The 14,195-nt window shown below is 32.7% G+C and overlaps 1 protein-coding gene across 2 annotated transcripts in view; it reads right to left on the minus strand.

The window, feature by feature from the left end:
* LOC123706667 overlaps positions 1–14,195 on the minus strand; it is a 40,341-nt gene that overhangs the window by 5,366 nt on the left and 20,780 nt on the right. For both annotated transcript variants that reach the window (XM_045655981.1, XM_045655980.1), the window contains 3 exons: positions 7,248–7,378; positions 6,020–6,520; positions 1,502–1,690 (listed from right to left, as the gene is read on the minus strand). In XM_045655981.1, coding sequence (XP_045511937.1) covers positions 1,502–1,690; positions 6,020–6,520; positions 7,248–7,378 — 821 coding nt within the window. The remainder of the gene's footprint in view (positions 1–1,501; positions 1,691–6,019; positions 6,521–7,247; positions 7,379–14,195) is intronic.

The following is a 14,195-nucleotide window of genomic DNA, read 5'->3' on the forward strand; positions in this document are numbered from 1 at the left end:
GACACATAGATGCTATCATAGCTACGTGACGGCGGATTTTTCACGAGTCTAACAGTAAAAATTGGTGCAAACAGGATACAAGTTGTCACCAGAGACCCAAACCTCGTGAGACTGGTTTGGTGCAGGTTCACATCCTTAATGGCTATTGGCACGAAAATTTACAGAAATGGTCTTATAAATACCGAATGAATTTTTTGTTTGACTCATGCGACCACATCATAAATTGTTGTTCTGCGAAAATGTCGTGAGAAAATGCTTACTCGCAAGAGTTATAAAGAAACAAAAATTTCGGTTTTAGAAGATTAAAATTTTTAAACATTTAACAAAATAAACAACCACGTACAACCCCAGACCGCAATCATTGCTTAATTGCATTTAAACTTATCCTAGGTTTGACTCCGGTAAAACAACAGCTGTTCTGCTCAAGACAACAAGAAAATTTCAGAAATACAGTTGCGATTTATGTATCGGAAAGCTATGGAACTAATGGGACAAAGGAGGACCTTTTTTATTATTACTAAAAGTGGCGTAGTAACATTTGAACTTTGAACCTTATCATATCCAATATTCATAAAAACTTGTACGAGAGTGGAATAAATAATTGACCCCTATTAAATAGTTTTATGAATTAAATTTATGTCTCTTCTCGAACTCTGGAAGCCGATCGGCGTAATAAGTAGCCCATAAATCACCAACTGACCCAAATTTCTTGCAGATTTTATTCGAATTTTTGTATTAAATATTTTATATTCCGATTTATTCGACACTGAACTTCAACTGTGTAAAATTGGATAAGAACTTCTGACGTTCCTGTTAACCTCGAGGAAAAAAAATGTGCGTGTAATAGTTGTCACGCAAGAACTGAGACTTTTTTATGACCTTATTTTACGTTAAATAAGATAAAAGGCTTTTATTATCATAGAAATAAATACAAATAATACAATTATTTCATTTTACCTTATTTTTACCATATTACCTATACAAATAAGTCCTTCAAGAAGCAGTAAGCATATGGCAAGATTAACCCACAAATCTCTACAACATAATAATCCATAAAATCGCTATGTTCATTGGCCTAGGCTGTGTCAAACAGTGTACCAGGATCATACATAGATCCTGAGATAAAGTAAACTGTTACTAATCTTTATAATATACTTTTATTTTATTCCATACAAATACAACACAAAACCCAAAGATATATGGAGCTCCCACGGGAAAAAGCCTCCTCCAAGGCATTCGACAATTTTCGTTCATAACTAATTATTTTTGAATTTTATGTGGCTAAGTCTTGCCTACCACGATTGCTTAAAATCATTTGTAAGATTGAGTTATAAACAATGTACATTGTTTATAAAGAAATATTTTAAATAAATTTATTTCTATTATTAATTTTAAAAGAATGTGTTGTTACTTAAATTTCTGTGTCTTTAATAAACCCGCAACATAGGTTACATATAGACCTATGGGAAACTGTGGGAGAGAAAATAATAACATTTCTTACCGTAATTTCCACAGACCCCTTAAGCCCGGTGCCATTTCGATCAACAGCATCCACCACTAGCCGAGTATTATCTTCCAAAGTAACACGATTCCTCAAATGAACGGAACCAGTTGTTGGAGATACTACGAACCTCTCATCCGAAGTCATATACCGTAACAATGCATTCTCTTCTATATCAGCATCAGTCGCCTGGAACAATTGTTATACTGATTAAGCTAGCGAAAGGCATTAAATGCGCTAACGTCTTAGGGTATTCCCAAGGCACAAATTAAATTCTCCCAGCATTAAAAGTCAGGCCAATGTTCGATCCGAGACTAAATAATACAGATTTTTTACATATTATAACGCAAAAGCAGTGTTGGCCTAAGCTCTCAGAACACACATCCCTGATCTCCATCAGATCTACGATCTCCATCGTAGGTTTTCTCCGGCTGTGCACTAGTGGACTTTCTGTTTTGGTGTACATCTGAAACTAGCTCATGGTAAAGGAAACCCGGCAGAAGGAACTATGAATAAAAATGGATGCAATCTAAGGCCAAGACCCATTTAGGATTGTTATTTAAAACGAAAGATTTGTATTTTGTAAGCAATAAACTCTAAAACGATTGGACCGATTAACAAATTCTATAATGCAGATATTTCCAAATAAAAAAAAATGCTATTATTGTCTATTGCATTATTTTTTTGGTTTGAATGCACAGAATTAGTTTTTAATTATTTGTCGTATTTTTACTACGAAACGTTAAAAATGTATTGGATATTATATACAACGCTGTGACATGAAACATTATAAAATTTTATTTTAATTAAAAAGAAATGCTTTTTACCCATATCATGCAAGTACCATAAAGGATGTGTATCACAAAGCTAAATACGAATGACAATGCTAAAAACAGAGACAAGTTATATTCAATTTAAAAAGATACAAGATTGACAATGTTTTAATATATATAAAAAATTACGGGTTGACACTTGACTATTACATATAATATAATAGCATATTGATAAATATTGTTGATTGTGATTAGCGGAGAAAAAAGAACACACAAGACCTTGGCCCGATAATGAAATAAAATTTCTTGATACGGCCGTTCGAAATTTAAAGTTTTCAGGTGTTATAATATAAGACAAATCATTCAACATAATAATAAATAAAGCTAAAAGATTTCAAACATTTGCATTCGGCTGTTCGAAATTTGAAATTTCCAGGTGTTATGATTATTACATTAAATAATGCCAAAAAAAGAATCGGACGAAAATGTTCGCTGTGTGCTAATAAGTTATAACACTGATGTAATATTATCTAAGTGTTTTTCAAATATATTCTTGCCAAAACCATATGCAGTAAGAAAAACAAAATATTTTTAGACTTCAATTGATAAGTGTTTGTTTACTCAATAAATCTTGCTATAAGGATGTAGATAGTAATAATTTTAAGATGCCGTGCCATTGAGGTGAGTCACGACACAATTTTAATTTTATTACATTTTAGTATACATAATTCACTTTGAAATTAATACAAATCCGCTTTAGAATGCAATTGATTGTCAGTTCTAAAGAACTATTTGATTGTTTTATCAATTCGTAGTAACTTATTTGATTATGAATTCGATCGAGACTAGTTATATTGTATAACTTATCTCTTTTCCTTATGGCATACACCAATTTGACAGAAAGAGACGAAAGAGTACTAAAGGGTTACTGGTTAGCTGCTCGAGCCCGATATGTTCTATACATTTAGTATAGAATTTTTATTTGGTAGAGGGATTGGTAAAGGCAATTGTTTTCAGTCTGTGAAGAGTCTATAGTTAAGTGTTTAGAGAGCAGACGAATACATTTCTTGATGTATGTTATATTTCTTATTTATTTTTTATTCACATACAAACTCCTTTAATTCAATAAAAACGTAAGGAACGAAACGTAAATGTTGTGTACAGTATTGGTATGTTAATACAACTAAAATTCAAATGACAAACTCCATATTTGATCCATCGCTAACAAGTTAACATTCCATTTTTGAAAATAGTTCTATAGAAACTTTAAATATGTTTTTTTTTATCTTTAGGTAAATGTACTGTCCATCCATACGTCTGAACATACACATCTTTTTAAGCGCCCCCTATATCCTCAGCAGTATTTGCAGATAATAGCAATACTAATGCACTATTACACAATCCAAACAATGGTTTTAAACATACTGGGATATGATTATATTAAGTCCTTTAAGAACTTAAAAAAATAACTAACTAAGAAAAAAATAATTGAGCGTTTCACTTTGAGTTGATTTTTGTAATATTCCTCAGTTTAAATTAATACATAATTTAATTTAGTTTTAAGGACACAAAGGTAAGCATTACTTTAAACAAGAGATATTGTAAGAAGCCACAAGAAATCCTTTCTTATAGCGGTCCTACCCCGAGGGCTTTTGCTCTGATTGAAAATGCTAATGAACAATTGTTTCGGTTCAGAATTCGTGTAATCTACACCAAATAAGTATATAAATGATATAACCAACGCAGCAGTGCTTATATATCCAAACCTTTCTAAGTAGTCCCGTGATAATTTAACATAAAATTGAGAATATAAGACAAATTATTCAACATAACAATAATAAAAACAGCAAAAATGTTTGAAACATTTTCTTTCGGATGTTCGAAATTTGAAAATGTTTAAAGGTAGTTTAAAATTGGGAATAGTATTCAGTTTTGTTTCAGCTTTCTGTTTAAACTCATATATTTATTGTTCTGTCTGAAAGTCATTTATAAACGGACGAGACTCTCCGCCACTCTTTCTAATTGCCAACTGTTTTATTTACGAGTTGCAATCATTTCGTCTTGTCCCACATGACATGGAATAAGTCTTAATAAATTAGATTAAAAAATAAATCAATGGTGCTACAATCTTCCGCTACGCCCCAGTCTAGGCCTTAGATTTCTGTTTCTGTTTCATGATCATTTGTATATCGAATAGGCCTTCTGTGCCTGACACACGCGGTCGACTTTTTTGGGTCTAAGGCAAGCCGGTTTCCTCACGATGTTTTCCTTCACCGTTAGAGCTAATTTTAAATGCGCACATAGAAAGAAAATCCATTGGTGCACAGCCGGGGATTGAACCTACGACCTCAGAGATGAGAGTCGCACGCTGAAGCCACTAGGCCAACACTGGTCCTAACTTTCATAAACTTGGTTTTAAAGTAGCAAAACTACGGTTTAGAAACTTCTGTTAAGTCCCGAGTCTGAAATAAATTAGATTAAGCAAAGTTAATAATGTGTAATAGAAAAATTATGTGATAATTACCGCGTTAAGGATTATATAGTCAGTGCTTGTGGTGGCTGGTCGGACTTGAATCAGTTTAAATACTATGTTATAATTATTATCTTATTTTATTCATCTCTTTACGTGTTTGCGTGTTGTTAACAGTACTGTGAGCGCATGCTCATATTTCACTTGCCATGTTGGAGGTGAAACGTTAAGTTTTCCAATTTTTTTTATTGTTTAAAAAATAATAACAAGTTATAAGGAACGCGAGGTACCAGTTACAAACATTTTGTTTAAAAAAATTGCGAAATAAAAGAGTGAGTGTATTGCCAGTTCTTCTGGACCGTTCTACAACCTTGATTTGAGAACTGGTACATTTAAATTATTATTTTCACAGGTACATTAAGTTACCTACATGAATAATTGCAATTAAAGTTTCAATTTTATCATAATTTGAGTTAAAGGAAAATATTATTTACCTCAGTTAAAAACAAGACGTTTTGTTATCTAGTGTAGATAGAAGCAGCCGCAAAAAGGATGATTAGATACTCCTCCACAAAGGGGCGAATGAATACTTTTATAAAATCCGGAATATTAAAATCTATAAAGCATGAAATTAAGCAAAGAAATAAGGTGAAACTGTAGGTCAAAATCGATTTTTTTATTGCTTACACTACAGCTACAATTTTATTTATTGATAAAGACATATAAAAATAGATATATAATCATTTTAAATTTAACAAAGACAGGTTACCCAAAACAGGTTATATGAAGATACATGCTGAATCACAATTCAGTTTTGTAGGCCGTGGCATTGTTTGAATAAAGGAAAAGTTTGGAAGTTTTAATTTCTTCGTATTTCAAAAGATCCACTTTTGTACTTTTTTCGAATCTCGAAATTCTTTGTGAAGTTTGTCCTTCTTATGCCACTTAGCAAATAAATCAACATAATCATTAAATAATCGAGTCTTTTATTTCTTTCTTAAAATAGTTATTAATGAGATTTTATAAACTGTAGGAGGCCAATATGACTTCCATTTCCATTCAATTGTTAGATACACTAGTAAGTCGCGTAATAGCTTAAAATCTATTTCAGTACTTAGATAGTTCCTTTTCAAGAACATTGGCAACTATACTAATCCCCATTATATCCCCAATATTTGACTCAACGAACTAGAAAAGTATATAGATTTGAATTTAGCATATTATGATAACGTCAAAATATGAACTATTAAAATTACTTTTATAGTTAGTACTTACTTTTAACTCGGCTATTGCTCTTGGTAACACAATTTCTGCTAAATCACCGCTTGGGTACCCAACTGTCACTGAATCTGCTTTAAATTTCGGAGCATTGTCATTTATATCCCTAACTATTAGGTTTACCAGAGTCCTACTTGGGTTATAGGAGATACTATCTGTTAGAATCCATTTATTGGAACCATAATTTAGATTCTCAACGTTAGAACGCTTGCTTCTTTTATTACAATTTAGGTTCAGTTCCACTTGAACTTGAGATACAGGCATGAATGCTATGGAGTCGTGTTCTCTGTCTATGGAACGTGTGTGTAAACCTTCTGAATCCACGTAAAGCCAATTTTGGTCCAATGGCCATTTATTTGAAAGGCTGTATTCGCAGTTCGGATACTTCGTACGGTCTAGAGGTACTAGATTTAGGTGTGGTTCTTCTTCATCGCGTTCTAGAACGAGTAGAGGTGGTAAATTGATCGTGGTTCCAAGTTCGACGATTGTTAGCTGAACCTGTAATATAATTCATAAACATCATTTTCCTTATATTAACAATTATCAAGTTACTGAAACATTTGTTTCATTAATAATTTCGGTTTTAATAAGAGTATAATTTTGTTTGGTATGAGTATTGGCCTAGTTCCTTTAGAGTGTGACTTTCATCTCTGAGCATGTAGGTTTGAAACCCAGCTGTGCACCATTGAATGTTTTGCCTATGTGCGCATTTGACATTCGCTCGTGAAACGGAAAACATCGTGCTGTGTGCACCGTAAGCTATCACCACTTGTTTATTAGAAAAAATAATGGATTATGAAACAAATACAGAAAACTATGTCTAGATCTAAACCCCCTGGTTGTAACGCCCCTATTTTTTATATTTTCATTTCGTCAGTCTATTTCTTTTTCTTCTATCTTAAATTATTGTTATGAGGTGGTAATTGCCTATAAAATCAACTGTGCAGGGAATAAAATTGTACTACAGTCTAACTGACTAGCAGGCCCGAAGGCAAGAAGTGACTGAGTTTTTGGGGGAATCCAGCCTAGCTTCTTCAAGAAGTTTTCTGGGCACTTCGCTTACGGAGCGACCTCACTACTCTATGATTTCTACGCATTGGGAAGGGCGTGACGTCATCGTATTGATTTAAATGTAGGTTTACTACGAATTACACCAGCAATGCTTCATGCCTCATGCGACTTTATGCGTAGATGGTAAGTGAGCAACTAAGGATATTCCACTTACCGCTGCAGAAGCAGAGACTTGTGATATTCTTGTTCGGGCTATTGCTTTGAAACTGTAGACACCAAGATTAGCTGAAGCTGATAGATGTATCTCTCCATTGCTATTGACTGTAAGTCGTTGCTTTAAGTGTTCTGAAAATATTATTAAAATGCCTATTATAATATTCAAATTTAAACTTCGTATAAGTTTAAAATATAATTTAATTTTTTACTTTTTGAATTTTAATTGGAAATTGTTTAGCTTAATTGGACGTCAGCATATTTGCTTTGTCTGCCGTCTATAAGGATAAATTTTAAATTTAGAATTTGATTTTAATTAAAAATTGTGAAATTACAAAAGAGACACGAAACGATTCTTACGTTGAATTAGGGATTCATAAGCTATGGTGTAGAAGTGAGCAGGCACTAGGTGCTGGTGCACCCATACATCAATTCTATCATCAAAGATTTCAATATTAAGTTTAAGAGAAAAATATTTTGAGAGGGTTATATGCAATTTGCTTATAAAAACAAACCGGTATTATTATCGCTAACAGAAAATATAGTACCGGCAAACTTCTTGAGCATTAAACAAGGGAGTGGGGGAAAGTTTGCGCCTCGCACACAGAGCGCGACACAAACGTCAACTAATTTACCAATCACGCGATCGACACGTCACTCTCGCGCCGCCGCGCTCCACCACCTCCGAGTGATACCTAAAAATCGCTTCTGCGCAGGCAAGGAAATTTGTTCAACATGTTTGCCGGTATCTATACGAGTGACCCTGTCATCACACAGCGTTGTATTTGGTATCTCAATTGAGAGTGTCTCCTCTGCCTTAGTATATATCTAGTACAAATGTATTTCACTTTATAAGTAATATCATCATTGTTATTCTTAATATAGCTGTGAATATAAAATCATTTTAAATCATAACGTTAAATCAAACTATGCTATGTTAATTAAAAAAATATATTAGACGAAACGAGGTTGCAAATATCAAAACTCATAGTTACAGAGCTATTATAATAACTTATGATACCTATAAACAAGTATTATAGAGGATATGGAACTCAAAAAAAAAATGTTAATTATAAATTGTATATGTATCCTATTCAAATCATTAATACGAATTAATTAAGAGGCAAGCTTAACTGTTCTGATCTGTTTTACTTTCCTTTTCATTATTATTGTTTTTACAGAGGCACTTGAGCAGTATTGTGAAGAAACCAGCATGCCTTAGACCCAAAAACTCGACGGTAGCATCGAGGCGGATTACCTACTAGCCTATTGCTCATGTACAGAAGGCTGATGACAAGAACAAGGGTTGTTGCGGTTTTTTTATTTGTGGAGAAAGTGTCGTTTTTGGAACCCAAAGGATTCTACATAAACCGCTCTAGTGGTCCAATCCTGTAAACGTCCTCAGCATAGTATCCTTAATCAGCACTTGCCCTTCGGATAGCGCTATATACAATATTGATTACATAACTTAAAAATACCGTGTCACTATAACCCCTAGGATCTTAGACTCCTAGTGATCACTTTATTGTTGTTTAGGCAAGTTGGTGATCAGTGTTCTCTGAATGACACACGCCATCGACTTTTTAGGTCATATGCCGGTTTCCTGACGATGTTTTCCTTCATAATACGAGCGTTCAATGCATATATTACACTCGTTGATGGCGTTCGAACCCTCACCCTCATAGTTGAGAGACGCACGCTCAGATAATTACTAATCAAAACTGTATAGATACCGACAAACATGTTGAACAAATTTCCTTGCCAACGCAACACCGATTTTAGGTAGCACTGGGAGTGGGGGGCGGTGGTGCGCGGCAGCGGGAGAGTGACGTGCAATCGCGTGATTGATAAAACAATTGACGTTTGTGTCCCGCGCTGTGTACGATGCGCAAACTTTCCCCCACTCCCTTGATTAATGCTCAAGAAGTTTACCGGTATTTATACCAAAAACTTTCATTAATTATTTAACTGCAAGAACATTCTGTGTCTGAAACAGGATGTTTTGCTTCGTTTTCTCATATTGTACACTTTATATTTACTAAAATATTAGGAACAATAACATTAATATTAGATGAATAGGCAGTATTAATATCATAATCTCAATGCGAGATCGACTGCATAAATACCTGTATTCAATATAATTGTATTGTTATGAAGACAATAGCAATAACTAGGATATTAATTTCATATCACATACGATATATGCTTAGTTCGTCTATACTTATATATTAAAGCTTAGGGAAAGTAATAGTTAGCAACTTTATTATAGGTTAAAACATATTTATTAAAGTTATGAAATCTGATTCGAATAAGTATAGTAATTAACTAACCTAACTTAGGTAAGGTATTTTAAGTACGGTATTTATGTAGGTAGGTTACAAAAAAAAATTTAGGCTTAAGCTACAGATTTCTGTATCTATTTCATGATCATTTGTCTACCTAATAGGTAAGCAGCTTCCTGCGCCTGATACACGCCGTCGATCTAAGGCCAGTTTTCTCCCCATGTTTTCCATTACAGTTTGAGCGTATCTTAAATGCGTACATAAATGGAATGCTGGGACACCGGCTGTATCCCGGCTTGTATAGGACCTACGACCTTAGGGACGGTAGTCTCACAATGAAAAAATAATCAATGGCGCTACAAACATTGAGGCCTAGGCCTCAGATGTCTGAATCTGTTTCATGATCATTTGTTAAACTAGTAGGTAAGCAGGTGATCAGTCTTCTGTGCCTGACGCACGCCGTCGACTTGTCGTGTCTAAGGCAAGCCGGTTTCCTCACGAAGTTTTTGGCGTTATTAACAACTTACTTATACCGGTATTTCGACCCAAAGTTGACAACATGGGTAAAGCACAGACGGTTCTGAATTGCTAAAAACATTCATGTAAATAACATATAGGGAATTGTCTTTTGTTATCATGGCTTTTACACATTAAGAAAACACTTTTTAAACGGATTGAAGCTATCTATGTATTATTATTATAAACTATTTTTTTTAAATTTAATTATTTACATAATTTTAAAATTTAAAATTTCCGATGTTTCGCGTAAGCAACAGCGTGCGTGGTCACGGTGGCGGAAGCGGTCTTTTTGAAGTTATACAAGTCTTTGGCGCGTTACGGAAAAATTATGAGAGTAAATTTTTACGATGTGCGCGCACAAAAAACCGACATCCTGAAGTTTTAGTCAACATTTTGTTTTGTAATATTTAAATAAACTTTTTTTAACTAGATTAGTTACAATAAAACTTTCAATGTATTAAATACCTTTTTTCTATTGTTCGTTTCGTTTTTTCTACAATCGTAGAATAACATTTTTAATATGTCAAAGAAGTATAACTTGTAACGCGTTTACATAAGTACCCAAACGTTTTTTTATATTTTCTGTAAATCTTTAATTTCTTATTGTTTTCTTGAAAAACATTTATTTCACCATTTGATTTGGATTTTATATTTGATGGAATAAATTATAAATTTAATGTATCTGTATGCGATAAATCGCTGTTTGAAACAGCGATTTATCTAGATACATTTACATAATACAGAACTGACATTTGCCAAGGTGACAAATGTCAGTTTGACTTTGACTACCTTAACGAGTAGACGGTAAAACCATAGATTAAATTATATTTATGGAGAGTAATATTTGTAATGAGTTGTAATTTCTATACATTTCTTCTTTGTAACTCAGCAGAGCTCTCAGAAGAAAACTATTAAATGGTGACTGCTGATTTGACGTCACACATTGGGTGTTTTTTTTTTTGATTTCAACAAATAAATATAATAGTGACCCAGAAATAATAAAGCTTGGGATAGCTTACACCCTTCTGATAGACGATAATATATAATACTACTAAAATTATTTATACTGCACCCACTGCGTATATAAAATATATTGTAATATTTTATTTGTATAGTCTGTAATTCGCGCGAATGTGATAATAAAATTGCGTAATAAAAGATTCCAATGGTACATTAACAATTGAAGGAAACGTAATAAAATTATTCAAAAATGCCTTGCCACTACCTTACGAGTCAGTGATATCATTAAATTTATCTAGATTCAATAAATCTTTTCATCTTTTGTAATTGACATGCATTATGTATTCGACGTGTGTCATTATGTTAAACTGTGACCCGCGGTTTTGTTCGGGTGTTCGTTTTTTGTTCCTGATTAATGGCCGAGAAGACTTCAACGACAACATGTCAGAGAACGAAAGAATTCTTTAGTACTACGTGCGTTTTAGTACTAAATTTATAAGTAGGTTTACATATTTTGTAATCCTATAACTAACATAAATTGTATATAACAAATTACAATTATACAAAAGATATAACCAAATGTGGAATATATAATACATATACATAAAGAAAGAAATCAATAATATTATTAAATATTTTTAATGTTAGATACCTAATTCTGCTGTGTTATATGATGGTGTGAAAGTAAGGGTATGTATGTGTGGGTGTGCTCATGATCCAGGTAATTTAGCGCTAAGGATATTCTTAATACTCTTTTTAAGTATGTTCCACGATAGCTTAAACAACTCAATACCGAAATAGTGGTCGTTTGAAACTATGAATTAGTGATATTGTTTTGTTTCAAGGTATGTATAGGACGACAAAAGAAAAAATGGACAGATGACATTATAGAATTAGCGGGGATAAACTGGATAAATGTTGCTCAAGACAAAGAGAAATGGAAAATAGGAGGCCTTTATCCTAAATGGGGCCATACAAAAACTAGACCACTAAAAAAGAAATCTAACTTAAAATATTTAAAACTTATACTACCACAACTAATACTATTAAGGAATGTAAACTAACCACTTGTTGTATGGATTAATTAATAAATCTTAAATAATAATAATCAATGAGGCTTTTACCCTAAATGGGGCCATACATAAACTAGACCACTGAAAAAGAAATCTAACTTAAATTTTTTAAAACTAATACTATCACAACTAATTAAGGTATGTAAACTTACCTCATGTTGTATAGATTAATTAATAAATCTTTAATAATAATAATCAATGAGGCATGGGTAGTATAGAACAATGATTTCATTAATAATTTCCTATTTGACGGCTAAGCAGCTTTGATAGGCTTTGTGTGTCTACCAACCTGAATTAATTAGGGATATTTGTGGGTATGATTATTTTATCTATTGGCGTAACAGACTGTTAAATATTTGTATAAAAATAAATAAATTTTAATGATTAAGCGTTTTTTGTTCAACTTTATGCGACGAAAAATATAAGTGACACTTGGATACTTCTGTTGAATTAATTACAGAAATTCTTGCCACATACTTAGGGGTGAGCTGAAAAGCCTAGTTTGGCCTATGAGTTGCTCGTGACGTGAAGTGTAGAAAGAGCTAGAAGAGGTCTACGTGATCTGTCGACGAATCGACTACTTATTAAGACTGAGAATCTTACCCTATCATTATCTGTACTATAAAGTTTTATATTGGGCCAGATTTGGCCTAAGTTATCTAATACCTGCAATTAGATACTCATGTGTAGCCTGTACGCGAGGTTTATTTATTGTTCTTTAAAATATATTTAAAACGTGCTATTAGTGAACGTGGCTGTCTCTAGTATCGGAAGCAACGCTCACTTTAGGTCATAAAGTGCCGATGGAGTAAATAATAAAATAAAAACAATATTAAATTTTTACATTTAGTGTTATGGCGACAATTGTAATTATTTTTTGAATTAATTATGTTATAACTAAAATATAGCCTATCATTTTTCAAATCACATGATTTTTTTATTATAAATAAAAAAATATAAAGAATATTTTTTCTTTTTATCTTTTTGAAGTGATAATTCTTTAGGCGCATGAGGCTACTTTTTTACGGATGAAACGTATCTTCGAGACGTGCAGCGTTTTTTCGAAGAAAAGGGAGAGAGGGGTTGAGACTGATTGAGAGAGAGTGATAAAGGGAGATCGAGAAAAAATACACACGATTGATGATGACTGATGTATTATTGTTTAGTAGTTATATATTAGAACTTTAGATGGCAATTCTATCGCATAACGTCTTGTGCAGTAAACGCAGATTTTTTTATTTATTTATATTATCGTTAGCACGTATACATTAAACAGTATGACTATAAATATACAAATACATGGAGTGATAATATACTGGTACATGATCATCTATTGGACCTTAGTAATAATGAATTTACAAAGAAGTTTCACTTCTGACATATGTACTTTGTACGCACGCACTTTTTTATTATTTCTCCTCAGCTGTTGCGAATAATCAGCTATTGTTTAGTGTCTTAATTTTATACCGTATCATATTAGTAGCATAAGTAAGCCATTGCTAAAAGGACATTATCCCTGACTTAACGAGAAAGTTATTACGCTCATAAAATGAATGACCTTTGGGTTAAAAGTCTTAGTCTTAACATTGATTTCAAGATAAAAAAAATGTACTTTATAGTTATTTGGTAAAAATGCAACCATAATTATTTAGGTGGTATCTCGGTCTTAAAGGTTGAATGATCACTAAGAAATCATAATATTAAATAATCATGTACGTCGAGAGGCGGGTAGAATTTATATTACTTGTAATGTGTGGATTCCTACCCGTTTTGTGTAGGTTTTGGAAGATAAATGTTACTGCTTGAAACATTTCGTTTTAAAGTAACATGAAGCATTTCACCGTTAATGTAAAATATATTTTTATTTTTTCTGTAAATCTTTTATTGTGTTATTATTATGTACAAACTAGCAGCTTAATAATTAATAAGATATGAGATAAGATTTGGAGAAACTATCCAACCTATTTTTAAAAGAGTAGAAAGTGTGTGCACCCTGCACTAATTACACCTTCTAGACTAGAAGACTATTCCAGTCGGTCACTACTCGGTTTGAGAGAAAGGAAATTTGCTTTATATCGAGTGGTCTTCAGAACAACATACAAAACAGTTCACGTT

Source organism: Pieris brassicae, chromosome 3, assembly GCF_905147105.1.
Source record: "Pieris brassicae chromosome 3, ilPieBrab1.1, whole genome shotgun sequence".
Lineage (NCBI taxonomy): Eukaryota > Metazoa > Arthropoda > Insecta > Lepidoptera > Pieridae > Pieris > Pieris brassicae.